This window comes from Dothidotthia symphoricarpi (assembly GCF_010015815.1).
Source record: "Dothidotthia symphoricarpi CBS 119687 unplaced genomic scaffold P153scaffold_7, whole genome shotgun sequence".
Lineage (NCBI taxonomy): Eukaryota > Fungi > Ascomycota > Dothideomycetes > Pleosporales > Dothidotthiaceae > Dothidotthia > Dothidotthia symphoricarpi.
The window spans coordinates 1186128-1213885 of record NW_022985014.1 but is presented as its reverse complement, the minus strand read 5'-3'; the positions used below and the strand labels follow the sequence as shown (position 1 = coordinate 1213885).

At 49.9% G+C, this 27758-nt stretch overlaps 10 protein-coding genes across 10 annotated transcripts; 4 read left to right on the top strand and 6 right to left on the bottom strand.

The window, feature by feature from the left end:
• Positions 1–306: 306 nt before the first annotated feature.
• P153DRAFT_355895 (uncharacterized protein) lies at positions 307–2320 on the bottom strand (the record flags this gene model as incomplete). Its single annotated transcript, XM_033666604.1, has 4 exons — positions 307–1378; positions 1426–1805; positions 1857–2218; positions 2281–2320. The coding sequence occupies 4 exons, from the start codon at positions 2318–2320 to the stop codon at positions 307–309; spliced, it is 1854 nt and encodes a 617-aa protein (XP_033525505.1).
• A 301-nt stretch (positions 2321–2621) lies between these two features.
• Positions 2622–5429, top strand: P153DRAFT_384331 (uncharacterized protein; the record flags this gene model as incomplete). Its single annotated transcript, XM_033670329.1, has 3 exons — positions 2622–2964; positions 3012–3711; positions 3758–5429. 3 exons carry the CDS (start codon positions 2622–2624, stop codon positions 5427–5429), a joined length of 2715 nt encoding a protein of 904 aa, XP_033525504.1.
• A 1606-nt stretch (positions 5430–7035) lies between these two features.
• On the top strand, positions 7036–8221 carry P153DRAFT_395502 (uncharacterized protein). The gene is made up of 2 exons (XM_033671407.1): positions 7036–7591; positions 7642–8221. Exons 1-2 carry the CDS (start codon positions 7175–7177, stop codon positions 8152–8154), a joined length of 930 nt encoding a protein of 309 aa, XP_033525503.1. The 5' UTR covers positions 7036–7174; the 3' UTR covers positions 8155–8221.
• P153DRAFT_313466 (argininosuccinate lyase) lies at positions 8100–9824 on the bottom strand. The gene is made up of 3 exons (XM_033664882.1): positions 9743–9824; positions 9247–9668; positions 8100–9196 (listed from the first exon to the last, which is right to left on the bottom strand). Exons 1-3 carry the CDS (start codon positions 9795–9797, stop codon positions 8276–8278), a joined length of 1398 nt encoding a protein of 465 aa, XP_033525502.1. The 5' UTR covers positions 9798–9824; the 3' UTR covers positions 8100–8275.
• Positions 9825–11457: 1633 nt separating this feature from the next.
• Positions 11458–13746, bottom strand: P153DRAFT_313465 (uncharacterized protein). Its single transcript, XM_033664881.1, has 2 exons — positions 12702–13746; positions 11458–12643 (listed from the first exon to the last, which is right to left on the bottom strand). Exons 1-2 carry the CDS (start codon positions 13610–13612, stop codon positions 11731–11733), a joined length of 1824 nt encoding a protein of 607 aa, XP_033525501.1. The 5' UTR covers positions 13613–13746; the 3' UTR covers positions 11458–11730.
• A 746-nt stretch (positions 13747–14492) lies between these two features.
• P153DRAFT_384327 (uncharacterized protein) lies at positions 14493–15758 on the bottom strand (the record flags this gene model as incomplete). The annotated part of the gene is made up of 1 exon (XM_033670328.1): positions 14493–15758. One exon carries the CDS (start codon positions 15756–15758, stop codon positions 14493–14495), a length of 1266 nt encoding a protein of 421 aa, XP_033525500.1.
• Positions 15759–17859: 2101 nt separating this feature from the next.
• On the top strand, positions 17860–19205 carry P153DRAFT_211291 (uncharacterized protein). Its single transcript, XM_033662566.1, has 4 exons — positions 17860–17926; positions 17973–18133; positions 18180–18633; positions 18688–19205. Exons 3-4 carry the CDS (start codon positions 18230–18232, stop codon positions 19103–19105), a joined length of 822 nt encoding a protein of 273 aa, XP_033525499.1. The 5' UTR covers positions 17860–17926; positions 17973–18133; positions 18180–18229; the 3' UTR covers positions 19106–19205.
• Positions 19206–19289: 84 nt separating this feature from the next.
• Positions 19290–20679, bottom strand: P153DRAFT_337366 (uncharacterized protein). The gene has a single exon (XM_033665737.1). The coding sequence runs from the start codon at positions 20502–20504 to the stop codon at positions 19305–19307; it is 1200 nt and encodes a 399-aa protein (XP_033525498.1). The 5' UTR covers positions 20505–20679; the 3' UTR covers positions 19290–19304.
• A 255-nt stretch (positions 20680–20934) lies between these two features.
• Positions 20935–21589, bottom strand: P153DRAFT_337363 (uncharacterized protein; the record flags this gene model as incomplete). The annotated part of the gene is made up of 2 exons (XM_033665736.1): positions 20935–21082; positions 21127–21589. The coding sequence occupies 2 exons, from the start codon at positions 21587–21589 to the stop codon at positions 20985–20987; spliced, it is 561 nt and encodes a 186-aa protein (XP_033525497.1). The 3' UTR covers positions 20935–20984.
• A 1359-nt stretch (positions 21590–22948) lies between these two features.
• P153DRAFT_313451 (uncharacterized protein) lies at positions 22949–24904 on the top strand. The gene is made up of 2 exons (XM_033664880.1): positions 22949–23663; positions 23716–24904. Exons 1-2 carry the CDS (start codon positions 23054–23056, stop codon positions 24777–24779), a joined length of 1674 nt encoding a protein of 557 aa, XP_033525496.1. The 5' UTR covers positions 22949–23053; the 3' UTR covers positions 24780–24904.
• Positions 24905–27758: the final 2854 nt, after the last annotated feature.

Sequence of the window (27758 nt, the reverse complement as noted above, 5' to 3'; positions counted from 1 at the left end):
ACTGAAATGGGATCTTGTACAGAGATGTCAATACGTTTCGCCGGTGGATTCGCGGATGATACTATCGGGAAATCGATACACGATGATACGAGGACAAGCCGGTATGGCGGGCACGTTTGTTGTTCCAGTTGGGTGTCCCTATAGCCAGCTTGCGATCATGCCTGCGAACCTCAACTTCAACGCTAGGGATGGGTTGCAGGTGCTGTATGTTTATCTTTGGGACGCAGTTCCAGCTTTCGATTTCTGTTCAGGATCTACTTGGAGATGAAGTCTTGGTCGAGGCGGAAGTAGAAAGGGATTGTGTCTTCACAAAGCCAGCCTCTCGATCATCCCTTCAAGCTCGCAAACAACATCGTTATATACCGCTTCTTGTAGCTTCTTGTTGTTGAGTTTAGTTCCGAATCCAAAATTGCACTGCAGGCATTTTTCCGCAATTCTTTGGTACTCGGGCCCTAGAGGCGCTCGACCAGAGGCAAGCCGCCGTGCAGCAAACACCTCATTATCAAGATCCCTAGGCGTCATCTTCTGCTCAAGCGGCTTCCAATGAGAAATTTCGAGGAGAGCGATACCGAGAAAGAAGAGCGTCGTGTTGTTGATGCCAAAGCGGACTTGATCACTCACTGTATGTTCAGTGCTCTCTACTCCGTCCATGAGTACCGTATTTGGCAGACCTGGCGATGAGATTTGAGAAGTGAGATGGAGTGTCTTCAGTGCTGCCTGGTCGAAGGTTTGCCGATTTCCATAGTAGCTCACGTCGCCGAGTCGCCACCGTTCGGACAGCCATGGCGTGTCGTTGAATTGGAGTATGGCGAGTGCAGTCTTATGAGCGAGTTTCAGTTGATCTTCAACTTCGAGCACATCATCCGGCTCGTGCCTCATGATGTCGGATATGGTGTAGACCGTAGTGTCGTCAACGGTATTCGGGGTAGCCTTGTCGGCTACCCTCTTTTCTTGGACATAGAACATGTGCTTGTACATTTGTGGTGTTTCTAGGTAACCAACGCAGTTCCTAGTGATTGAGCTATCACACGTTCGGTAGTTGTGCTTGATGTAGCTGCAGAGGTTCTTTGCTTGGCACAAGTCAAACTCAAACGTCTTTGGTTGTGCGACGGCTGTCACGATAACCTGTGTAGGGAGTCCCGGAATGTTTGCAATGTTTCCAAAATGTACCCGTTTTGTCTTTTTCTTGGTAGTTGTCGATTGCGTGAGATCTGAGGAAGCCTTCTTCTTGAGGTGATTGGACGAAGACGGGGTGGAAATTTCCATCGGAAGTGATTGTTTGAAGTCTGTAATTACCTTTGACGTTTTCTCGGTGCAGTCCTTTTTCGCCATGCTCATAGACTGAACATAGAGCCAAATTGGAGGCTCGCATGGCAGCCTGGAAACAATCAGTGATCATCTCTCAAAAATCAACAACACACCCACCTGTTGTCAATAGTGGCCCCATGGCAGGATATGGCAAGATCAAGACGAACTTCTGTTTGCACCTCGGCCTCGAGGCATAATTTGGCGTAATGTCCGCGATGCGCAGAGTCGTCACAGCACCAAGCGCTGCACAGCGCTTCGTGAAGTTTCAGAGATGAATTTTGTATGGATTGAAAGCGTGCTGGTAAAGGTTTGTGCCGTACAGATGTGCCTGTGGTAGACGTGTTTTGTTGCTGAAAAGTACCAATCTGCGATCGAAGCGCGCTGAGGTCGCCATTCCTGTCTCGCAGACTTACCAAGGACTTTTCATATTTAGACTTGTCAAAGACAATCTTGATGGCTCCGCGTAGACGTTTAATGGTTGATCTGATCGATTCGCCCTGTGATGAATTGTGAGCGTGGAGCGGCGGCCTCTAGCGCGGTGCACGAACCGATTGCTTCCGTTCAAACAAGACATCGAACTTCTTCATCTCTTCTTTCATCCCTCCAACCGTGTCTTTCGTCTCTTCAACTATATCACAACATAGCTGAAAGCTATCCTTGAGTACCACGTTCAGTCTGTCATTGAGTTCCTTGCTTGTCCAACGTTGATCTGCTTCGTCCTCCAGCATGTTCTCTGCCCCCTTCTCATCCTCGACCAGACGTAGCAATAAGCGGCATTCATTCAAAAAGACTCCATTGCAGACTCTCATTCGACGAGCAATGAGCTTGACCTCTTCTGAGTAATGGCGGAACGTATGGAAGCTGTCCAACGCTGTCGAATATGCTTTCACGGCTTCGACGAGAATTGGCACTAAAGACGTGGTTACGATTAATAAATATCTCAGATGGTATTTGTACCGGGATCTTGCTTACACACGCCAAAAACGAGACCAGCAACCTCCAACCCAGACATGATGTGGAGAATACGATCCTAGGTTGATGCCCATCAGGCTGTCTATATACGAGGTGCGGCTGAGGATGAGAGGAAGCCTGGTGTCAACCCCATGCACAGCCCCACATGTCGGTAGGCTCAGCCCCCAACTCATATCCCACAACATCCTCCATAGCGCCTGCATTCCCATACATATGAAATACGGTATCAACCTCTTCTCTCGATCCTGCTATTTATTAAGCAGCTCCTCACGTCCTACAGCGCAGAGTTGGCTACAAACCTTTGGTGAAAGCTATTTAGAACGGGAGACAATCACACGACAATGAGTACAGCTTCATCCTCAGCCTCGCTTCTGGGTAGTGAACACAAAATCCAGCAATGGCAAGAGAATGCATCGAGAGAGATCGAAGACGAGGCAGGGATTGTCGCGCGACTTTTACGGGCTTGTCTGGATTCGTTGTCTTGTCTTATCCAGACTTTGAAGTCCAGTTCAACACCAAAACACGACCAGCACATTCTTCGGCGGTGTCATTGTATACTGAAGCTTTGGGCAGACGGTCATGGGGTATGGGTCGGGAGGTTGGATGGAATCTTGAAGCGGTCCAGAAACCTTCAGCGTACCACGCTATCCATCATCAACCCAATGTGCAAGATTTTGCTACAAGGTATGTGATTGGATAAGCCAGAGTTGTCTTTAACTAAAGGCCAATAGCACTCGATAAACATGTTCCATCTCGAGATGATGATACCGTCATTGCACATTTGAAAGTCACCACTGCACAAATCCACGACCAAACTAAGTGGCTCTTAGCGGGTGACGAGGGTACAAGTGATGGTGATGACGACAGCGATAGCGACAGCGACTCGGAAACGTTGGGAGATGAAGTCGGGTCCAATGCGTTTACAAGACTTGTGGAAAACATCAAGACATACACAGACTGCTTGGTGGATCTCAGTCCTGCTCTTGAATGTCCGGCTATCGATCCTGAGCATGATGACGAGCCCAGTGTTTTACGTGTAGAGCAACGAGCGGCGCACGAATATCATGCCGAACTCATCCTGGCCAAGTATCCGAACGCAAGCTTTGAAATGGTAGACTGCTTGGGAAAGACCAGCTGGGCTCGCTATCAGCGTATGCAACAAGAACGAGAACACAATGTCCACGCATATGATTACGAACAAAGGTCACGCATCGCTGATTCAAAGTCTAAATTCCAGGACTCTGGCCTTGGTACCTCGATTCCGCCCGCAAATTCGGCATATGCGGAGACAGTGATCTCTTTTATGACGGGCGTGACTGGAGGGAAGAGAGTTCAGATTCCATCACTTCCAGCAGAAGCAAAAAACGGGTCGCCATTTGAGTGCCATGCCTGCGGGAGGCGCATACGAGCGACAACAAACAGAGAGTGGAGGTAAGTCAGTCTGTCAGCGTTGATTATACATACTCAATCCTTGCAGGAAGCATCTATATCTCGACCTCCAGCCTTATTCGTGTTTCTACACCAGCTGTTCCTTCAGAGCAACACCCTTCGCCAACCATCAGTTATGGAGTGATCATCTTGAGCTGGACCACAAGCTTGGACCTGACTGGAATAGCGTTGAATGTCCTTTATGCCTCGAAACGACGAAGAACGGAAAGAGCGCTCTCCTCGTTCACTTTGCTAGACACATGGAAGATATCGCTCTTGCCGCTCTACCACGTGAAGTTGAGTCGGATGCTGAGTCTGAGGGTGATTACACATACAAATCTCAAAGCGAAGTCGATCTAACGCAGCCACCCGCCCACAACACAGTCCAGTCATTAAAGCTAGACAACGCGAAAAATGTTGAGTGGACCCCTGCGATCCGCGATTACGTTCGACGTGCAACTGATCCTGCCAACGCCGTCCCTGGCATCGCAGGCTCCGAAGTGCAGACGATGGCAGAATATATCACTCGTGTACAGACTCAAGATGTTGACTGGTCTACATACCCACTACCACAGGAGCTTTTGCAGGAGGGGCGAAGAAAATCCGTTATCGCTAACACCTTCTCGGATAGACAGCCACCCTCCCAAGCGGACTGGGTGCTCACTCGGGAGATGGGTCCAACTCTCTTCGAAACCGCACAGCACGTGAGTGAGGGATCACTCAACTCGGATTCCGGATGTGAGGACAGAGAAGAGATTGAGGGACAGTCGCCAATCACAAGGTCGGCTCGTCAAACTCAGTCAGCACTTTCTAGTGCCTTGCAAATGGAACCAGACGAGGTGGATTTCACGCCACGGCCATATATCCAACACACATCAGAAAACCGAGTTGCATCTGCACACTATGATGGCCACCCTAACTTCACTTTCGTAACAGAATCCACGCCTGAAGCGTTCAAATCGAAGGAAAACATGACTAAGGTGCGCAAGGCCGCGATGTCGGATTTTTTCAAGGAGAAAACGAAACACAATACCAAAAGCAAAATCGGCAAGGGAAAGAATTCTTCAGTCAAACACCACCACTCAAGTAGCCATGATCAGCACACTCTTCCACACCAGCTTGTCGATGACACCGACTACGCACCGTTGTCTGCCGAAGCCATGGCGGATGAAATGGCTAGTGACCAGGCAACCATAGGAGACTCTGAGATCAAGCCTGGCGTTATCGATATGGATAGTGATGAATTCCCGATCAAATGCATCTGTGGATTCCTAGACGACGACGGCAACACCGTATTGTGCGAGAATTGTGATACTTGGCAACATATCATCTGTTACTACGAATCCGCCCAGCATGTGCCCGACATTCACGACTGCACCGACTGTCAACCGAGACCCATCGACAGAGAGCTGGCTGCCGAAAAGCAACGTCTACAGCGTCGACCATGGCTCAAAACAGCCGAGAAAAGAGACCGATCGGACAAGAGACCCCAGACGTCCCACGACTCTGGCATTTCACTCAACCCAGCAATAGAATTTCAAGTCAAGGCTTTGAAGAACCAAAAACGTGATAATCAGCTCAAGGAAGCTCGTGAAACAGACGAGGATGATGCAATCTGGGATTGCGCTGACTGCGGTAATGGTCCGATGAGCCTTTGGCAGCCCGCATGTCATAACTGTCATGCAAAACGGAGTTCTGCCTCATACATAGAAAGGAGGTGATTATACAAGAGTAATGTTACCCTCTGATAATGAGTTTTACATCCAAAAAGGTTGAGAGTAACAAATATTCATATTTTTTCGTTTTATTGGAATTTATAAACGAGAGGTTTTCGTTATCCCAAGAGGCAAGGCATGGTACATAGCAGGTTTGTTCTCCACTGATGTGTGTTGGCGATTTTAGGATTCGAGTGCGTCAATAAAGACAGTACTATTGATATATATAGCTACTTGTATCAACGCAAGTGTTTAATTCTTCTGTTGCTGTTAATGTTTCTTTGAGCCAGGACATATTGTTGTTCAATATATGGCTTTGTTATATCAAACGATAGAGGCATTCGAGAATCTTCATGATCAGAGTGGTTTTGAGGAAAGAAGACGTTGCCCTCAAGGACAGAGTCAGGTAATTCTCAAGGACTGTAGGCGCCACCTGTAGCGAGTGCATTACGTATCTGGTAGTTTATGGCTCGTGAGAGGTCAAACATGTCGTAGAACGGCGTTCGTATTAGTTTCCGGGGCCTGTATTTCAACATGATCCATCGATCAAGGAAAACTGTCTTCAGATATCCGAGTGGAGGAACACATGAAAGCTGAGCAGATGGTTTAAAAGAGTTAGCGGATACAAACATGCATCAGGGTTTAGAGAAGACGCTGCATGTCTTCGTCCAAAGAAATTTACGTAGTCTCGATAGTGTAAACAGACGCAAGAGAGAGTCCTTTTCGAAGCATTTCCATTATCCTTGGGCATTTTGACACGATGCGTCTCAAGTAAACAAGCTTGTATAACTCGACAGCCTCACTTACCCCTCATCTATGGATTATCCAGTCGTTCGGGAGTAGCAATTTAATGAGTGCTGATGAGCTGTAGCGCATCGCTTCTGTATGTCTCTCTCCGACTAAGAAGAGTCTGGACAGTGATTTGTCTTATATCTACGATGGTGCTCATCGATCAAGACAATAAGGCGGATGATGTGGAGATGGGTCCTGTTGGGCTCTTGTGGGGTCAAAACTATACCCTGTTCAGCACGACGAGGCTGTCCGGCTTATTCTCCGCTAAGCCACAAACTTGCAGATCTTGCTTTGCAAGTGACAAGGAGATCAAGAGGTACCTGCGTTCCCGGACTGTACCGGGATAGGGGTCTTGGGGCTTTACGCCATTGAGGCCGTTGTTGACGGTTGTTGCTGTCGATGTCGTCTTCGGCGTCGAAATGGAAAATAGTGAGGCTTCGCTGATGGTAAAGCGTTTCGGGATACAGCTAGCTCCCCTGCACGGAGACCGATCAAGATAGTAGCAATTTGATGGTCACCTTGGATTGAAATCTAAGTCAAGGACAACTATAGCAGCCAAGGGTGTCTGGATTTGCTTCGAATTAGGCTTTGGACATTTGAGTATGCCAAGGCGCGTAGGCCCTGGCCGGAGATCAGCCACTTCTGAAACGAGTTTAGGCAACTGCCTAAACAGGTATAGGTCTGCTACGAAGGATCATCTGTGTGCAGGGCGAAACATACTCTTGCAGCTGCATTAGATGCTGCCAAAGTGGATAGGGAGTAAGCATTTTGATGGTCATGCTAGGATGATTCTTATATCAGGGCGTTTCTTATGCAGGTGAGCTGACAGCAGTGCTTTTTCTGGGATGTAGACACGATGATCGCAACTTCCTGTGACCAGCTATCACTTGCATTCTCCCCACATCTTGTCTGCTGCCTCCACACTGTTTCGCCCCAACTCTAGTTCCACGTTTTTTGACATGACGCCAGCACTCCTCTGGGATGACGCTCTGGACTTTGGGCGGCTAGTCGCTGCTCAATACCCTACATCAAGACGCGGCAACTCTCCCACAATCGCCGAATTCCACGCTGCAGCATATTCGCGGGAAGGCGATCTCGTTCAAGATGTCGTGCAGCATTTACGGATATCCGGATGCTGTCTGGTTCGACGGATGTGCTCTGAAGGAACGCTGAACGCAATGGAAGAAGAGATTCGACCATACATTGCCGCAACACGCAAGGCTGAGACCAAGCAAGACGCGATTAATCTTCCGTCGATAGAAACAGTAACTGGCCTCCTAAGCAAGTCTCGCACCTATGCTTCGTCAGTGGCGGGTAACAAGGTCTGGCATGGTATCTGCGAGTACTTTCTGGCGAGCCAACCAACAAAGTCCCGGGTATGTTAGCTACATGCGGTTTCAAGTATGAATACTGACATGTTTTGAAGCAAGGAGAAGAAACTCATAGTAGCGCAAGTCCTCCAGAGTTGAGTTCCACAATGGCCTTCTCTGCCGGACCGGGGACCAGAGCACAAGATGTTCATCGAGGCGACAACACACACCACGTGCAACGTCCCGCAGCGCAGAGATACGTTCTAGGTCGAGACACAACGCTCAGTCTCTCGGTTGCGGGAACACCTTGCACAAAGCAGAATGGCGCAATACGCATTATACCCGGCAGTCATCTATGGGATTACACTATCGCACCACTCTCCTATACTGACTTTCCAGAACAATTTGCTCACGCAGAAATGATGCCTGGAGATGCGTTGTTCCTGCTCGGTAGTGTTTACCATGGCGCGGGATCGAATACGACAACACATGAGGAACAGCTCGTCTATGCGTCTTTTGCAACGAGAAGTCATCTGAGACAAGAAGAGAGTCATATTAACGAACGGCTTGGAGAATACAGAGGGGCTGACGCTAAGAGTTCAATGGGTTGCGGGATTCAAGACATGTAAGCAGTACATAGACTGAGTAATCATGCAATCAGTCGTTGTATGTTGAAGAAATATAATCATCTACTCTAACGCATATATCATAAACATGCCCTTGTCACTGGGCGTACTAAAGTTCAAACATCTACTGCAGGATCTTCTTCAGAATCTCCACTTGCTCAAGAACGGCGCTCTTGCTCGTACCGCCGGTTGCGTTCTTCAACTCCACCGCACGTTCGTAGTCCAAGCATTCGACAACATCGTCGCCTAGCCTCGAATCGATGCCCTTCAGTTGCTCCAGGCTCAGCTTGTCCATGGGCACGTCATTGTCTTCCGCCAATGCGACCACACGACCTGAGATGTGGTGTCCCTCACGGAATGGCACGCCTTTCCTGACGAGGTAGTCTGCGAACTCTGTGGCCAGCATCTCTGGGGCAAGCGCAGCGTGCATCTTCGCTGCATTGATGTTGAGGGTGGACAGAACGCCGGTAGCGATCTGAATGGAGTCGCTGACGGTCTTGATGTGATCGATGAGCGGCTCGACAGATTCCTGAAGATCTTTGTTGTAGGTAGTGGGCAGGCCCTTAATTGTGACATACAAGCCAGCCATGTGCCCGAAGGCGCGTCCACTCTTTCCCCTGATCAGCTCCAAGGAGTCGGCGTTCTTCTTTTGCGGCATAAGCGAGCTTCCTGTTGAGTATGCGTCTGCGAGGCGGACAAAGCCAAATTCCAGACTCGAGTAGATGATCAAATCCTCAGCCCATCGAGACATCTTAAGCATGAAGCTGGAACCCCATTGCATGGTCTCGAATACAAAGTCTCGGTCGCCAACGGCATTGAGAGAGTTTGTGAGCAGCCCTTCGAAGCCGAGCTCTTTCGCCATAGCGTGGCGGTCGATGTTGAAAGGGTTGCCGGCGAGTGCGCCGCAGCCGAGTGGGGAGCGGTTGACGCGCTTGATGACCTCTCGAAGGCGCTCGAGTTCGGAGGCAAAGGCGGTAGCGTGTGAAAGGATCCAGTGTGACCAGCGGACTGGCTGGGCCTTCTGCAGATGTGTGTAGCCGGGCATCTAAGTGCTCATTAGCATGTGTGCCTGCGATGTGGACACGAGTACCATACTAATACGTCAATCTCGGCCTCCGCGCGCTGAACTGAAGTCTTGATCAAGAGCTTGAGATAACCCTCTAGCGTCCTCAGCTGCTCCCTCAACCAAAGTCGCATATCTGTCGCGACCTGCTCGTTCCTGCTGCGTCCTGTGTGCAGTTTCCCGCCAATGTCCTTGCCAATGATCTCGCTCAACCTCCGCTCGTTCGCCGTGTGAACGTCCTCATCGTTTGCCTTGACTTCGAACGAATTCGACGCCCACTCTTCTTTGATCTGCGCGAAGCCCTTCTCGATAGCAGCAAACTCGTCTTTAGTAAGGATGCTGTTGTTGAGGTTGGCACGCGCAAAAGCGATGGAGCCAGCAATATCTTCCGCGTAGAAGAGACGGTCGTAGGGTAATGAGGCATTGTACTGCTCCATGACAGGATCAAGGCCCTCTGCGCAATTATCAGTATACGACTTCTTTCGCACAAAAACCTGTGGATTCGTGCAGCCATTGCTGAAATGTTACCTGTAAACCGCCCTCCCCATAGCATGTTCTCCGCGACTTTCTTTTCCGAGGCCATGTTGAGTTATCTAAGCAAGTAAAGAGGGATAGGTTTATCGAGATTGTGACTGTTTTTCTGAAAGTTATTATGACGCTCCGCAAAGCGGCGACAGGGATTCCCCCACATTTAGCGTCCGCGTACCGTGTGAAGCGAGTGGTTCAGCGAGTGATAAGATTTTCACTGCCACCCTGCGCCACTCTTCTTGTCCAATCGCTGCTTGCCGCTTCGCTTTCTCCAGCAGAATATGGCAACCCCACCTGGATACCTCAAACCGCAACGCTTAAGTTTCTCTCGCAAAAGAGGTGCGACGAAAACATTGACCAGTAGAGATTCAACATTTGGACAAGCTTCTAGTTGAGGACCTTACATGTAGCGCTACGTGTCGTCGAGTAGCTAGGTAAATCTCAAACATCGATTGCATAATGTCTTGAAACTATTCAAGCACATTTACGAGGAAGTGTTTACTTCCCATAGCCGTACTGAAAGTCTCATAATAAACGTCAATAGATTAGCTGGACACAGTAGTCAAGTACACATAACGTCAAGTACGCATTGGGAAACACAAATTGAAGACGATTGGATACATGATAACGCGAGGAGACTGGGAGTACACAAGACGTACTAACACTGTAACTCAGCCATCTCCAATCCCAGAGTCACACACTGAGATGGCAAACCCAACGTTGTAACTCGCACAACGCTTGCCTTACATACCACCGCCTTAACAACAAACAACAAACACAGTGAAACCAGCAAACAAAGCACCCTTCACTAATCTACTCATGGAAAAGACTCATTCCTCCCATACACTGCCACCCTATACCTACTCAACCCCAACCAACAATCACCACCACTCCAAACACACATTCTTACCCAAAAACTGATCATGTGCAAACTATCCAGCATGGTAGAATGGCAGTGTCCAAAATGCAATCACATAAACCAAGGAAACGGAGAGAAGTGCGTTGCATGTGGTCAGTAGCCTGCTTCACAGGATACCCCCAACGACACATCAAGCAGTGAAGTGAGTACGTCTATCAAGGGAGGGAAGGGGGAGAGGTACAAAAATACCCCAACATCCGCTTCTCTGTTCTGCACGGCCTTCTCGAGAACTACGACTACAACTACAACTACGACTACCACCAAGAACGCTAAAAGGTAGTTACTCTGCCGTCCTGCTATGCACATGAAATGGTATGCTAACCGCACTCTAGCAACACCTAGTACAAAACCCCTTCCAAACCCAACCCACAGACACGATGCCCGGCACCGAAGGATGGAAATGCCCATACTGCGAGATGATGAACCTGCACAGCGGCGACAAGTGCACTACATGCGGGCGCTGAGACAAAGCGAGAGTTGGTCTTTAGCTTGATTAGGATAGAGGAGTGAGGAGTTGGCAAATCCCATAATTCATCTTGTGACACCCCAATCCTTGAGTGATAGCCTATGCATGCGTGAACAACCTGACGTTGAACTCCCACCCATAAATGTATCAGATGCTCTCTGGTCTGCCCTCGACGTTCCAGTTCTATCACCGCTCATCGGGCGTTTCTCCGGATGCAGCGTTTCCCTACTTTATGCCTCCCAGCCCAGAAGTGTGACTACGAGGGCCTACATCTACCTTCTCAAATCGATTGGTTTTGTACATCAAGGCAAACGCATTGTTAAGAGTGAACAGAAGTGTCAAGTGGATTCAATAGCTTTATGACTGGAGAAGAATAGAGCGCTTTGAACGCTGTATTGTTACGGCCGTCCAAAATGGAATACCTTATACATACTCTCCATGTAACATATAACGTCCAAGGACATCCAACCACAAAAACGCCGTTTGGTGCATTACGCTTTGAATTTAAATTCTCGCTTCTCAACTCCGTCGCTATGCCCGATCATCCCAGATGCAATCTTGAAATCTATGGTCATTACCAGGTGTCTATCATCACATGCTTTTCTAGTTCAACCTGACACGTTTGCCCGTCGGCTCCGCATCTGGAACTTGTCCAACAACCTTGGTCGGCGCCCAGTTGTGCTTCTCCCCACTTAATCGGTGCGACTCGTCAGGCTTCTGCCCATCTTTAGACATGATTGGCGAGGAAGGTGTTTGCTTCAGTTGCCAGGGCGCTGTAATCGAAAACGAGAACACTTCTCGATCAGACCTACGAGCTCCCACTTGTTGGGTCTGTCGTGTCCGATCGTCCTCCGGTTCGCTGCGTGCTGCGTTGAGTTGACTGGATGTGTTGTTTGAGCTAGCCTTGTCTGCACTGCCGTCTTTGTTACCGTCTGCTTTGTTCTTGTTCTCGTCTTCCTCCTCAACCTCTTCGGTGTAGCTCCACATCAAGCTCAACTCGCCACGAGCTAGAGCAGTGAGCCACAAGCTACCAAGAACGCCTGGAACGAGATACAACAGTGCAGGTTGTGCGTGGTTCCACACCATCATGACACCCAGCGTGGCCAAAAGACCCGCCACATAGCCTACAAGACTGGCTTTGAAGTATGTTTTTGGAAAAGTGAAGGGAGTTTCAAGCTTTGCCTGCTCTTTTGGAGCTATCCACAACGGCCGACCAGTGAGCGAGTGTGTCCAGAAATAATCAGTCCAACGCCCTGCAAGGGAAAAGTATTGTGGTTTCTCGACAGTGTCCACTTCGCTAGTTGTCATAGCGGGTACGCGTTTCTGCCGGCGCAGGTAGAAGAGGTAGAGGTCGAACCGTAATGCGAGGCCGATCATGATACCGGGGAGAACGACGTCGCCTAGGCCAAGCATCGCGTGCGAAGGAGGCGCTGAAGGGCTATCGGCTGGCCCAGGGCGAGGAAACATGAGCTTGATAGGGACATCGAGAGACTTTGCTACTGTGACCATCATAGGCCTGTAGTAGGGTTGTCAGTGAGTTTGTCATAAACCACGGAGCAGACACGAAGACTTACGTGTAGAAGACGAAGTAAATGTCGTAGAAGAAGAGCGCACTAAGTATCATGCTACCTGTGGTAAACGTCGTCGGCGACATGAGTTGCAGAGCGCCGTACGAAAAGCCAAAGCCCAGCAGGTTCGTCAGGTACCACGGCTTGTCCACCAAATTGAAGTAGAGCACGGTACTCAGGCCGATGAGAACGCCAACGATGCCATGGGGCCCAACTTTGAACTTGTCAGCGCCCATGCGATGGAGATAGACTCTGAGCGTCCACTTGTTGCCAGGCATTGCGCGGTCATTCCACAGAAACTGTCTCGCGCCAGCGGACAGAGGTATCCTGGCCAAGAAGCCCGGGAAAGGCGAGAGTATAGGCTGCTTGTCTTTGGTGTCGCCTGCTACTGGCAACGCCTTTTCTTCCTTGTCATCGATGTGGTACAGGGCGCCATTCAAGGCGTAGCGTTGTGGGAAGATGATCGAGTGGCCGGCGTCGAGAGCGTCTGTGATTAGCCGCGACACGGAGAAGACGCCGAAGATGGCGAAGTAAGCGTTGAGTATCTTGTTCAGCAGCGCAGGGTCTTTCATCCACTTGAGCAGAAAATACAGCGACGCAAGGGCCGTGCCTGCGAACAGAGGCATGAGCAGCGCGTCTTTTGGCGACAGCCCCTCCATGACGTGTTGTTCCGGCTCATCGTCGTCGTCATCGTCGTCGTGTGCAGTCAAGCCATCAGTCGTGCGCTTCTTCTTTGTGGGCTTAGCCGCAGACGACGGCCGCGAGAGCGAGGCATGCGCGCCTGCGTAGATGGGAAAGAGGGCTGAGACGATCAGGTGCAGGTACGTGGGCAGCATGCTGGAGGAACGCAGCGTCGAGAACTCGTAAGCGGCGCGCCCAAGAAGCTGGGCGACGAGGCCCGGCTCAGCTTCTGCCATGGTGGGAGCTTTGTCGTGCGTGCCTCGATGTTGTAGAGTGGGGTGAAGAGAGGCGTTCAGCAGCTGCGGTAACGGGGACCGAGCCGTGGAGCTGTCGACGTTTCGAGTAAGACGATCGAAACGCGACGAAGACACACGCGAAGGAATGCTAAGCGATCAGGCATCCATAACGCACACACACCTCCACGAATATCAACTCCGGCAACGCAAGAAGGGCCTTGCGCGAGAACCGTGTTGGTGGTGCTCGTCGACGCCAACTAAGCAAACATGGCGCACCAGCCAGCCCTGTGATCGACGCTGCAGTCCGAATATGCGGGGACGGGACCTTGCATAACATCATGTTCGTAGTTTGAAACCTTGTACTACACGTCACACGTTACGTTGAGGCCGCTCTCGTGGATGACTGCAGGGAGCAAACTCGATACTGAAATTGTTGCATTGTGAAGTCTCCAAATGTGCGCTGGTCAAACCACCTGCCAACCTTTACTTCAATCCACCCACTCGCCCAATATATATATACAATCTCCCAGGTTCAATGTCGCTGAAAGAACGGCATCGTGTGCATCGTACGCTCGTCATGTGTAAGAGGATATCTGAACAGCAAAAGAAACTCCAGTAGTAAAGAAACAGCAGTCGCTGTTGCTGGCAAGCAGGCCAGTCTAGGTGTATCATGATCCTATCCCAAACCGATTACAAGGTGTAATTCACAAACAAGAACATAAGAAATATGTGAAGAACAAGCGAACAAGGCGACGACAGCGTGGCAAGGCCAGCTGACCACAACACATCAGCCTGGATATAAGAACACCGGAGAACAAACGCTGGTAAGACAAATGACAATAGGAAACTTAGTGTAGTACTTCGGATTGCGAGACGCTGATCAGCAGGGTGTTGTGACCCTGCTAGGGAAGGTAAAATCTCTCAACATGTCGAATGATGTACCGTCGACGCATACGCGGTGCTGCGACTCAACAAACACGTTGTGGACGTTTGAAAAAGCAGTCCCTTCGAATGGCGATATGGCAGTGAGAAATTGGCCTTTGTGATGTGGAGGGGTGAGAGCGGCGATGATACGGTCTTTCATATGCGGTGCAATGGAGATTGGTCGCTTTTTGTAGTCGAAATAGGATGCATTGGACGTTGATGAGGTGAAAGACGGCGCTGATGACGATGTGAGCTGTGGGTGCGATGAAGGAGATGAGGAGTAGCTGTCGTCATCCTCATGTAGTGGTGAGTATGGCTCGGTAGAGGGACCTTGCCGAGTGGATACATCAGGTGTGATGAAGCCCTTGAGCTCCAGCATCGGTGTTGACGTGAAAAGAAACGTACGGTTGTTGGAGCTCTGGTAGTACTTCAAAATAGAAGGCGTAGAGCTGGCACTCGTCTTGGACATGGCATCTCTTGTAAATGGCTCGCTGTCTGGCAAGGGAAGCACCGCATCATCAACCTCCTCATCAACCTCCTCATCACCAGTTGAACTCCAAGCTGAGAAGGCGCTTCGCATCGGTGGTCGAACAGCGGGTATCTCGATGACTGTGGGTGCCTCTGTTGTTCTTCGTGTATTTATGGTTGGTGATGGTGGAGGAGAGCGTCGTTGGAAAGAAAAGTCCGGACACGAGTGGGACGAAACCGGCCAGACAGGCGAGGTAGATTCTTGGGTGGGTTTGTAGGTTGGTATGGATTTCAACTGAGTTTTGATGAACTGGGCAAGGTTGGCAGAGTAGTCCCCAAGCGAGTTTACGGAAGAAGAATCGATCGAGAGATGGTCGTCGTTAGGCGTTGGAACTACAGTCGAATCGCTCCGATCTGTTGTATCAGACGGTACTCTGTTGTGGAAGCTTCTGCCAACCTCTGATGGTAATGGCGATGTTTCCTCTTGAACATCTTCCGACCTTGCAAAGCCATCAAGGTACTTCATATGGTCGCGTGGATCGAAGACGGTTACAGCTTCGTCATGGACCGACCGATTGCGTGGGTTACGTCGACTACGAAGAGCTGCCCTGCCCTCGGCCAGCATCAGTTCTGCCTCCACGGTTGAACATCCCAACGCCTGAATAACGTTAGGTAACGAGTTGCTCCTCTTCCGGTTTGGTCCAGGTCGCAGGCTCGTTGCCCTTGTCGATGGCGACGAAGTCTGATTTTCCATTTTGTGATAATCCGGATGTAGCGGATTCAAAGGTCAAATACCATCTCCCAATAAGCCGCGGTACGATGATACTGGAGCGAGGATAGATTCGAGCGTGTGGGACGGTCAAGAGACAAATCAACAGGCTACCAGAGGTGCTGATGTCTTGGAAAGAGAGAAGAGAGAATAGATGCCGTCCGAAGGAAATGGTTGTTGCTTAGAATAGACGAAAACAGGCCTCCAAAAGCGGATCGGCGAGGGCTGATATGGGTAGAATATTTCGTTTTTTAGCTCGCAAGGAGGTTAGCCCACTAGAAATGGAGCGGCCGACCAAGCCGGAAGCGTAGGATGCGACGGGCACATGACGTTGACAAGTCTTCCATTACAAGCATGGGCAGTCTTCTGCGCCTTGAATTTATTGCGCGAACTGCTTATGCATCCCTGTCGGGTCCGCCACAGCAGCGGGATCGCTAGTGTTTCGAGCTCACGAGCCAATAGGACGCCAGAGGACGACTCGAGCTTTCCTCCGATGCCTAGCAAAGCCGGTCTTGCCATCCCATATTGCCATTGCCATGAGCCCATTTTCTTCGCCATATTGCGCTACGGTTATCCTATCATGTAGCGTTCGTCGGCGAAATAGCATCGCCCCATCTGCCCGGACCACAGTGCCCTACCTAATTGCCCGCCCAAGGCCGTGTGCTGCGTCGTGTGTCCACCGTGTGACTGTCTCAGCAAGCGAAGCGAGAGGAGAACGATCAGCAAGATCCACCTTATCCATGCCTCCATTCAAGCGTCTGTGTTTCTCGAGTGCCCGATCAGCCCTGTCACAATCGCTGTCAATGACGTTCCGCTAGACTAGCATGTAGACGATTCTCTCTGAGTGGACCGTGACCAACACAACTAAGATTGAGATGAGTTGATCAGCGCTTGTGCATGCATCGTAGACACCGTCCGCGGTAACACAAAAGAGCCACCTGCCGCAAAAGCAAGGGGATCTCGCGATGAGATGTCGATCGCATACTGCCGCTGGACTGTGCAAAACTAAATGGCTACAGCAAGAGCGAAACCTCGACGCAAACTGTATACACTGCTTCTGCCTCCAAGCATGCGGCCAACATGTGCATCGGTCCGAAGGGATGGAAACGAGGCGACGATCAACGCTGCGGCTGGGCCGCGAAATCTGGAGAAAACGTTGCCAAATCTTAGATGAATTAAACTCTTGACCTCGACGCTAAGACACCTCAGAAACCCGTTGCATCCCGAATCAGGGAGAGGACGAATCTTGAAAGGTTCGCGGCGTGTTGGCCTTTTTGGGACGCTGCAGGTTTGACTCGAACTCCGAACACCAAGCCTCGCAAGCTGCACCTCAGCCACAGAGCTGTCAGCAACCATGTCGTGACGGGAGTCAGGCCACTTCGTTTGGCCGTGCCCTAGCAACCACCATTGTCTCGATGTTGACATCGTACGGTCGGACCCCTTCAGAGCCGCATTTCCGATCCTGCTTGAGCCATGCATGAAGGTCCTGGAACGCGACGACCACGAGCAACCAACACCGGTCAAACAAGGATAACATCATGGGCAAAACATTGAAATATGGGTACAAACATCCACTATACACACAGTACACGACGCTCTCCCTGACACATGAAACGAACTCGCAAATTGCACGCCAAGCTGCGGCTATCGCAGTGTATGCCGCAATTGGAAGCGTCGCCCAAAGCATCGTGTGTGGATCATTTCGGCGGTTGCATTGCACCTTGCCGAGATGCCTCACGTTGTTGCTTCCACCTACCCCTCTCTACTCCACGTGCTTTTTAGACTTTGAAGGCAGCAGCGTCGCTTAGTTTCAACGTCCATGCCACGCACAAACACCACACCCCTGCTGCTATCGCTATTACTCACAACAGCTTTTTATTGACTCGGCGAAACCCTCGCCCTTTCGGCTTCTCTATACCTTTACCGACCGTCCCTGCAATGCGCCCGACTGCTTCAACATAGAGCACTTGAGCTCTGGCCTCTCCTTTTGCGCCCAGTCTCTCCTTAGAATTCCAATGTCTCTTGGAGTATACGTTGCTGGGGTTACGATGCTCTCGATTTTGCCAGTACTTTTCCTACTTGCTCGATATGTGGCAAAGCGGATGAGACGTCAGCCGTGGACAATAGATGATACTCTGCTGATTTTTTCCTTGGTACAACCACAATTATTGTATTGACTCCACTTCCTGACAAAACGAGCAGATCTTCATGTACTTTGTCGTGGCAGGGTTGATCATATGCAAGCGCTTTTTCCTTACCCACACTTGTCCAACAACTGACGAAGCGAAGCGGTGGCCGAAGGGCATGTCGGTCAACACATGCCTACCAAAAGCACAGATGAGCTATACATAGCGCTCTTAGTAAGCAGCCCGCTTTCTTGCATGTTCCGGATACTGATTTGGGCAGGTATTGTGGTGGTTTAGAATTCCTATGGGCCTCAGCATGCTTACAACTCGATGCGCAATCTCGACCTTCTTCATCCGAACCTTGTACACTCGAATGTTTCCTTGGCTGAGACGCATTGGTACATACCATCACAAAACTTTATTTTCCTATTCTGTCAGACGGCCTTGTTGATAGATCTCACAGCGTACTGTTGCATCTACCTGGCCATCGCTCTATGCATTACTGTAGTCTTCGGGATACTGCTACATTGCCGGCCAGTAAAGTGGAATTGGACGCCGCCATTTGAAAATTCGGGACGTTGTTTCAAATTCAGACCGTTCATCATCACGATAGCCGCTGTTGGCGTCGCCATAGACTGTGTTACTTGGATGCTACCTCATTGGGTAGTGTGGAACCTACAGCTCCGCCCAGCTCACAAGGTTGCGATCACAGCTATTTTCGCTCTCGGTACACTGTGCGATAATTTGCGCATTGACGCTCATGTCGGCATTTGTTGACAGGGATACAGTAACGTTGTCATGGGGGGGTTTCGACTCTACCTTCTTGATACAGCAGCTTACGAAAACGACGTAACTTACGGTATAAGTATCACATTGATGTGGGCGCTTGCACATACGAGTACCGCCATTGTTGTCGCCTGTTGCCCACAACTACGGCCCGTCTTTGAAAAGTTCGTTCCGAAGAAGCTTACGCGTATCGTCATACGAAGACCACATCTTCTTCAAGCCAGGGGAAATCCAATCAGGGTCACAATAAGGATCGATATTCACGATAACTTCTGTGAAGTGTCAGAGCCAGCGTCCTTCCATGACGGACACCAGGAACCTTGGGCCCCGACTTTTGAAGTCGAGCGGGGGCCAGCTACTGATGTACAGGACACAATATTCTGTTGTGGATGTCTGACTAGAAGACCCTGTTGCGTATGATACAGCGAGGCGAAGTGCTGTTTGGGACGCCGACTTCACTTTGTGGTGGGCTGATCTCTCCTTTTGGGTATATTCCTTCGAGTTTCAGTGGACCTAACCTGATTGTGTATCGGAATACTCCCCGTTTTCACATCATGTCACTTAATACGTCCTTGAAGAAAAACAAGACCATGACAAGTGAGGCACTGTTGCTCGAAGTTCACTGATCTTGGGTTATTACGAAGCTAGACCATCCTGTAGCTATTAACTGTGAAACATTCTTCCCACTCGGCACTGCTATCTCTTTGAACTCTCTCACGAATGCTCTTTTTACATCCAAACCTAGCTGACCTCTACTGTTATCACCGGCTACAAAAAGAACTTGCTTTCCAGACTCTTGTAATCGTGCGGTAACCAGGATATGTCCAGATCCTACCGCGACATCATACACAATCGCTTCCTGGCCATCGATCCGAACAGTCAGGCACTTTACAAACTCATCTTGCTCATCTTCGACACTAATACCCGTGCTCCTCAAATCTTGGGCGCCGCCATGTATGCTTTGGACAGTGGTCTCTTTCAGCACGGCAAGTTCCTCAGTTGACCCAGGACAAGCCTGGCCCCATAGGAACAGTTCACCATCCATGCTCACTGCTGCAGTCATATAACCCCCCGACGCGATCTTACGGATTCGCGTCTCAGAGAGATAAGGCACGGGCTCGAAGTTATCACTAGCTTCGAAGGGCCGAGCGAGACACTTTGGATACCGCGGATCTCTTGTACATGTGTAAACCTTATCGGCTTCACACAAGGCCGTGGTTGTCGTAGCGTTCAAACACCACTCTGTCGGGTCGAAGGATGAGAGTATGGGACATGACGGGACGTTGTTGGATGTCAGGTTGTGGCGCAATTCTGACAGGCCGTTCATGCACATGATTGCTTTTGTACCGGTAGGATTCCTTTTCACACTGACGAAGACGTCACCAGCACTGGCGACCTTGATGTCGAGGATCTCGTACTCGTTACCGATGGAGTGGGATTGCACTTCCGGTACTCCGAGTTCAACACTTGAGCTACTGAAGATCGTGACTTTACTTCTCTCTCTTTCGGAAATTACAACCCCGAGCAGCCCTTCGTGCATGGTGCTGCCAAAGAATTTGACCGATGCTTCATCTCTGTTGATTGCATCATTGATTACTCGGGATTGGGTGAGGTGGCCTTTTTGCGTTGCCGTTAGGCTTGTCCCTCTGTACTCGATGACCCAGGTGTTTGCGTCGTCTTGATGTGCGATCACTGCATCACACCACGACGACCAGAGAACTTTAACAGCTTTGGCAGTGAGACTTGGTGTTGATAAGTCGAGTGCTGTCGCGGAGTGGCATGGTGAGTGTGCGTCGAAGCCTAACGTGTAGAGGTCCATGCTTCGCGACACGAGCGTGAAAGGGACCGGAGCTTAGGAAAAGGCGATATACTCTCGCATTCTCGCACTCGTGGTGAGAATCCAGTCAGGCGTCGCTGCCAAATATGGATCGGCAGTTGACGGGACGGACACGCCGAGCCGCCGCCCCTTCAAGTTTCGTCGATCTCCTTTACGGCACTCAGTTCATCAGACGTGCATATCTGCCAGAACACGAGCGCAAGCGTCGCGTTCGGCATTGAAACACCGTTGCACCCCTTGAGCCCTTGTTTCGTCTGGGTGCCACGACAGCTCAACACCCGTGACATCACTCGATAAGATGAGAGGCAGGGTTACGAGGAGTAAGCATTGATCTACGCTTGGGATCCTGAGCATCAAAGCATGCACCTGCTACCCGCCGCCTTCAGCCCACGACACCGAATCAGTCCATGCCCGAGAGAACAAAGAAACAGCTGCATCTCCATCCTTGTCAGGGATCTCGATTCAGTGCCACGTCATGCCTAGTCGCTGAAAATAGGAGAACAAAGACCCCTTTGGCACCACCCCGCTGTACGTCGACTGCCACCATGCAGCAAACGAGCCTGTGTTGACCTGTTAGCACGAGTACCCCTCTCTGACTTGTTACGCGTACCCTCAACTGGTCCCTCGGCGGCAAAGCCAAGCGCCTCGATAATCCACGGTGCAATAACGACCAGCACGCCCAGCGCGAGGACAGTGCAAAACACAGGATGTTCGATTACGAAGCCGTCAATGCTACGCGCGACGTCCCAGGCTCGGTGGTACGCGTCGCGCACTGCGGGACCGAGGTTGTCGTGCGCCTTTTCCAGCGCGAGGCTGAGCTTCTGTAGTACCCATTCCGCGAGATTTTGCTTCCACCCGTAGCACCCGACAATAGAATCAAGCTCAGCGTGCAGAGCAGGACCGGCTTTGTTGGCACCGAGGATGGCGTCAATGACGTCGTCTGCAATTTGCGATGCCGTACGCGAGCTGGACGTAGATAGCAAAGCGAGTTTCTCGTCAGGGTATGTGTCGTCCGTGGGCTCGTTGCCTGTGAGACAGGCGATGAGGGCTTGGATGAGAGCTGCCATGTTGGGATATGCAATATTTGCTGTAAGCGAGGAGCATTGGGGTGCATTTGTACGGATAAGAGTTCAGCCTAAGCGCTTGCGGCTCTGCCACACCGGTGAAGATGAAGGTAGGCCAGTGGCATGAAGTAACCACGTCGAACCGTTTTCTGAAACCCCGCACATGCGCTACCGTAGCTGGTCCTCGCTTTGACGACAAGGCTGATTTTGTGAGTGTAATGCATGCTTGCATGAATTCTGTGAGATGCGAAAGGAACCATTCTTCTAGCCTGTATCTCGGTGTCAAGTGCATTTGAACAGCCTCTGCATGCTCTTCCAGGAACTTTCAATCCTAATCGGGCAACCTGCACACACTGAAGGCGTTCAACGCAGCAGGATGCATCTGGCGTACTCTTCATTAGAGATTCTTAGTAAACTCAAATTCGCAGAACACTCGATACAACTATTGGCAAGTAGAACGATAGGTGAATGCGCATTTGGGATGTAGGTATTGTTGTAATTTCCTATACCATTGTCTTCTTCCAGTACTGTGTGTCTCGTTCCTTGTCTAGATCCAGTGCCAAAAGATTACTTCATTTGATTGTTTCATAGCAGGTCAAGCGTGCGGTAGAGAGGCAAGTCCAATTACATTGAGACTCTAGTAGGCTTCACATTTCATCGTGGTTCTTGCACGGTGTTTTGGGCCTCACATGTCCCACGTTATCCAAGGTGAAGGTTTGTTAGAGTCAGACACTGCTATTCAGTTTGCTCTGACTTTTGTCTCCACGAACATCCATCGTCTATGTCTTTGTCTAAATACTTTCACTGTTCCATTATTCAAACCGGTTGCTAGATAGCTCGACGATGGGTAGCACAGTTATTATTATTTTAGGTTTTTAGCTTGTTCATACTTGTTATAGAAGCAGATGGACGCAATACAGTACAAAATAGTAAGAGTACATAATTACAGTAAGAGAGAGACGATCATCAAACCGTCTCTTGACGACTGGCTGCTCAATGTACTGATGCGAGCGCGTGTTCGAGAGCCCAGGCAGCCGTTGGTCGAAGTTTGGTTCAGGTTGTGAGACTTTGGATCGTGAGCCCTGGATCGTGTCGTGAACCTTGGCTGGGTCGAGAAAACTCTTCGATCGACCAGTAATACCCAGCACAATATCACTTTTGTCTTGTGTTCAGCTAATAGCAATCTGGACAATTCAAAGTGTACCAAGTCAGCAGATCTCTCTCTTACCTTGTGGCTTTGCCATCGCTCCAGAACAATGGCCCACATGATCACTTGTTCTGCTGCCTTTACCTGTTCACCAACGTGCTGACCTATATATTCTCATATCTGTGCCTATTTCTCTTCTCCATTCACCACTACCATCCAATCACGACTACAAGACAGGCGGGTTACTGCTCTACGTTGAAGACATCAACTACTTACTACTCTCCTCGTTCTACACGAACGTTTGCTCCGTGTTCGTCAAAATGGGTGGCCACGCTTTCAAGGGCCTTCACTGTCCTCGAATCTCTCCCGACGTCTATGCCAAAGTCAAGACCCAAACCACTACTGCCTTACAGACGATCTTCTCCCATGTCGTGGTGCCCACCGAGATGCCAGAGAAAGAAAACTACGGAGATATCGACTTTCTGGTGTCCGGTGGTTTCCACTCGTCCATCACTGCCGACACCTTCGATTGGCCTAGTACCGTCCACGCAATCAAGACAGCGTTCAACACCATCCATGGACGACGTGGCTTCCTCAATCCTGACTGCATGTACTTTGCGATTGCCGCGCAGGATGAACATGAAGAGTACTTTGTGCAGGTCGACGTCAAGGTATGCTTCAAGCCCGAACTCTTTGAGTGGTACACGTTCGAGTTGAACTACGCGAGCAACAGCAAGATGATCGGAAGTATGGTGAAACCTTTGGGTCTCACCATTGATCCCGAAGGCTTGCACATCCGCGTTGAAGACATCGAAGGAACGAACTTCCCTGGGAGTATGGTGCGAGTCAGCAAGGATCCTAGGGATGTATTGAGGGTCCTCGGCTTGGATCGTAGGATCGTCGATGGAGGCTTCAAGACGAAAAACGAGAGTAAGTTGTTCACTGGTATCAACACTTACAACTCAAGCTGATGTGACATTAGTCTATGAGTACTTCGCCAGCTCCTGGCTCTTCAATCCGGCCCACTTCGCTGCCCGGCTGGCTAAAGAGAAATACAACGACCGACTGGATGATCGCTCTCCTCACTGGACACACTTTATCAGGCAGTGGGTTCCAAAACACTACCCCGACTACAAGTTCCTCGGCAACCCAACACTTGGCGACCGCGATGGAGATGTTGATCAGCAGCAAGACAAGAATCTCCAGCAGTGGTACAAGCAGACTCGGGCTGCAGTCAAGGAAAAAGTGCTCACGATGTTCCCACATGTCGCGGTTACTTACTACACCAAGCGCGCTGCTCATGTCAAAGAGCTTGAGGAGAGAAGACTAAGGAAGCTGATCATAGAGGCACTTCCTACCGGTGCAGATGGCTGGAAGGATGACTTCCCTCGGCCACAAATCATCACCATCAACAACCAGGCAGAACCCGTCACACCGGAGCTCAAGCCGGTTGTCGACGGAGAACTGACACCGCCACTCACACCCACCATACTGAGTGGAAATGCGTTGGACAACACGATCCTTCCTCTCTCAATCTCGTCACTTACTCCTCCGATCGCGTCAACCCAGTCATGGAATGTGCCTCTCTACCTTGAACCTCTCCCACGCTCACCTCCACTGACCTGTACACCCCACCCACCACCTGCTAAGATGTCGTTAGACGCCAAACTTCTCTGCCTCGCACGCTGGACACTCTTCGATCCTGATACGGGAGCTCCTTACCTACTTTCCACACCTCGTGATAAGGACTTCGACATGCATTGGACAGATGCTCGGTATGCGGGTGCTACAGATGACGTCTTGACCAAGTGGGCCAGGGACATGTGGTGGCATGTATGGGTTAGGCAGTCTTATGTCAATTACGTTGGGATGTGGAAGAAGAGGTTTGAGAAGGAGGATAAGAAGGCAGAGAAAGCAAGGGAGGTGGCGGCGGCGGAGAGACAGGCGGAGGAGTTGGTTCGTGCGAATAAGCAGAAGATCTTGAATAGGTTGAGGGCGGTCAATGTAGGCCTGGGTTTAGTGGATGGTGGTGTGGAGACGTCCTGAAGACAGATTGGGTTCTGGTATGGGCGAGCAGACTGCGCAGTCCTTTGCAGATGAACGTGTTGGGAAGTGATGACGGTTCTCATTGGGTTGGAGTTCCGATGAACACACACTGGAGTCTCATGATGGTAAAATCTGGATAGGTTCCTTCTCGATAGAGTCGATCCATTTATCGGTTGATCTATTCACTCAGTTCTTCGTCGCGAATCGAGTCATGATCTTTCCAGCTTCCTCTAAACATATCTAACATTGTAGTATTATCCTGCGTCTTTCATCCTTGAAATTCAATCACCAAGCCGAAAACCTCGATGGGACTTACCCACTGACACCTTCTCGCTCTTGTCAACATGTATGTCACCTCTCCTGCAACATATTGTTAGCATATCTCTCATTATCATGATCGATTGTTCTGCGTGCTGGGCTGCTGATTCCAAACTACTCTGGAGGCTGTAAACCGCACTACATTACCAGTCATACAAGCCGTCGATCCAATTACACACAAGGGTGCGTCTTGCGTCCTGAATATCAGCGTATCTGCAAATCATCCAATGGCTGTTGTTTACTTGGCTTACATAGCGACTGGAACGGTGAACTTCTACCACTACCTCTGATGAATACGCCAGCTGACCAGGCTGAAGGAAAGCTAATCCGTCACTGAATCGGACAATGCTATAGATTTTGGGACTGAAGTGGCGCATTGTGGTAAATTTCTCCACTGAGCCATCATGATGCTGGAATTCAACATTATGTTCAGAATGTGGGAGTTCAAGATTAAGCTGAGGAAGATATAGAAAGATGCAGTGCAAGGGGGTATGATAACAATCACCAAGCAAACGATGAGTAAGAAGGCGTAGATGAACTCTCCAATGCCAGGTCGGAGAGACCTTTTCCAGGAGAAAGGCCCTGATTTTACGTCGTCTCGATCGGCGTTCAGTATGTCGATCATGAGATCAACCTCATGCGGCATGAGGAAGCCCTGTGAGGATTTCGACTTCTCTTTAGCCAGAAAATCGACGAAGCTAACTGCAGAAATAGCCACTCCGCATGTACCAACGCGTTCCACGATGACAAAGCTGCTCGCCTGAACAACTATAAGGACTTATATAGAGGTATTAGCCCAAGAGACGGTTGATCTGCTTTTTGTCACTGTTATTGTGTACTCTTACTGATATTTACTGTGTATAAAGGGGCCGGGTATTAGCTTCTACACTGAGTTACTATACTAGAGTCTTACTGTGTTGCGTCTATCTGCTTGTGCAACAAGCATGAATACGCTAAAAACCCAAAATAATAGAGGTATTAGCGTTGTTATCTAACGTTTCGGGTTAGGCTGTAGAGAGTGCATCCGCGACCTCAATCGTTTTACGTCAACCACCAAATTACGACAAGTTCAGCGGGGTTGTGATCAGATACAGATACCACGAACGGTATGTATATCGAGGTATTAATCTTAACGGAATCGAACTCTCCCAAGTTTTGTGAAGCCGGACCTGACGGTGACCGTGCCATACACTACACAAAATCCATGCAATAACTATCCAGCCTTCACCTCTCGGTGGATGATGCTCATGGATGGCTTGCAGAGCAGGTGTCGAAACTCCATCGTGGGCGAGCCAGGACAAGTACCGATACACCTCAAACTGCCTGGACAGCAGCGCTGGGTCCCTGATAAGATTATTAATGTTAGTGTGCGGATGTTAAACGTCCGGAACAAGTTTGCGGGACCAATTGGGCTTCTTGGACGCGTTCGTACAATGCCCGGCGAATCGGAGTCGTTTGGGATAAGGGGAGCGGTTAATGCAAGCCCATCTCCCTTAAGCTTGCTTGGCTGCAGAATTCTCCACAGAATCAATCTTGATTGCTCAGTGCGTATGCGACGAGATAGGTATACCCTGGCCCACCGCGTTCTCAGGCTACTTTGACCCACGAATCATACATCAATAACGGCTGTTCGCATATAGCATGTGTCCCATGTAAGTGCTCGAAAACACAAGTCAGTAAGATACGTGTCGGCCGGCAGCTGGATCCGGAGAACAACCTGTTGGCAGGAAGTTCCTGCCCAGGCATATCCCCAATGACCTAGGAGATAGCGGGGAAACCCACGTGTCGGCAGCCGAGTAAAGTTGTTGGTAGCTGACAGGGCAGGGCAACCCTACGAAGATCACAAACCGTAGCTATTCTAATGTTCAGGTCAGCTTTTGTCATCCAGTAGTTATCTTGTTTTCTATGCTACCATTCAACAACCAGCCGATTTCTCGTCATATTGAATATCTCTGTAGTTTGAAAGAGCTCAAAGATCTCATTAAAACCAATAGTATCCAAGCACTAATGGTGGGCGGTTGATTCTACTATTTCGTCACATAAACCACGTTGGTTATCCGTCAAAACACTTAATTACCCGGTTGTATCATCTTTTGCATATTTGTTGGTCCTGCACAACGATTTAACCAGAAGACCTTGACATACTCACAACCAAACTTTTCATGTCTTTTATTGACGGGTTGTAACGTCGCAACCCTTCTCATGGCTAATTTTGTCATGTGACAAAAATAGCAAACAGCGATGACAGGAAAAGACCCGAGATTGCAGAGACGCGAGCTTCAGGGGCGAACCACGCCGCACAGTCACATACTTTTCCCAAGCTGGTTAGAGTAGCCGTCAAGGTCTTGTGGCGGTGCAACCGAACATCTCCAGGGATCGGCAAAAGCTGGCTTCAACATTTGCGTCAAAATGTAGCGCACAGTCCTATCTAGTCGAACAATCAGTTTTCAACCCGACATGCATCAGCTCAGTCTCTGTTACACCAACGTTGCTCTTTGTGACACGGCAAGGTCCCATGCTATTGCAAAAGCGCTATGGAAAGTCAAGTTGAACTAGGTCTAGGCGGTTATTGTAAGGCAATAATGAGGCATCTAGAACATGCAATGCAATGTCTGACTCCAAATGCCGTTGACCTTGTGGGATGCTCTTTCCCGTTGCGCT

What these genes read in the sequence shown, in the direction of transcription:
- P153DRAFT_313466 (XM_033664882.1), bottom strand. Translation starts at nt 9,797, where the DNA reads ATGGCCTCGGAAAAGAAAGTCGCGGAGAACATGCTATGGGGAGGGCGG. An exon ending in ATGGGGAGGGCGGTTTACAG is followed by an intron (nt 9,669 to 9,742) that starts GTAACATTTCAG and finishes ATAATTGCGCAG; the next exon opens with AGGGCCTTGATCCTGTCATG. An exon ending in AGGCCGAGATTGACGTATTA is followed by an intron (nt 9,197 to 9,246) that starts GTATGGTACTCG and finishes ATGAGCACTTAG; the next exon opens with ATGCCCGGCTACACACATCT.
- P153DRAFT_211291 (XM_033662566.1), top strand. Translation starts at nt 18,230, where the DNA reads ATGCGCAATCTCGACCTTCTTCATCCGAACCTTGTACACTCGAATGTT. An exon ending in ATTTTCGCTCTCGGTACACT is followed by an intron (nt 18,634 to 18,687) that starts GTGCGATAATTT and finishes ACAGGGATACAG; the next exon opens with TAACGTTGTCATGGGGGGGT.
- P153DRAFT_313451 (XM_033664880.1), top strand. Translation starts at nt 23,054, where the DNA reads ATGGGTGGCCACGCTTTCAAGGGCCTTCACTGTCCTCGAATCTCTCCC. An exon ending in CTTCAAGACGAAAAACGAGA is followed by an intron (nt 23,664 to 23,715) that starts GTAAGTTGTTCA and finishes ATGTGACATTAG; the next exon opens with TCTATGAGTACTTCGCCAGC.
- P153DRAFT_313465 (XM_033664881.1), bottom strand. Translation starts at nt 13,612, where the DNA reads ATGGCAGAAGCTGAGCCGGGCCTCGTCGCCCAGCTTCTTGGGCGCGCC. An exon ending in ATTTACTTCGTCTTCTACAC is followed by an intron (nt 12,644 to 12,701) that starts GTAAGTCTTCGT and finishes ACCCTACTACAG; the next exon opens with GCCTATGATGGTCACAGTAG.
- P153DRAFT_337366 (XM_033665737.1), bottom strand. Translation starts at nt 20,504, where the DNA reads ATGGACCTCTACACGTTAGGCTTCGACGCACACTCACCATGCCACTCC.
- P153DRAFT_395502 (XM_033671407.1), top strand. Translation starts at nt 7,175, where the DNA reads ATGACGCCAGCACTCCTCTGGGATGACGCTCTGGACTTTGGGCGGCTA. An exon ending in GCCAACCAACAAAGTCCCGG is followed by an intron (nt 7,592 to 7,641) that starts GTATGTTAGCTA and finishes CATGTTTTGAAG; the next exon opens with CAAGGAGAAGAAACTCATAG.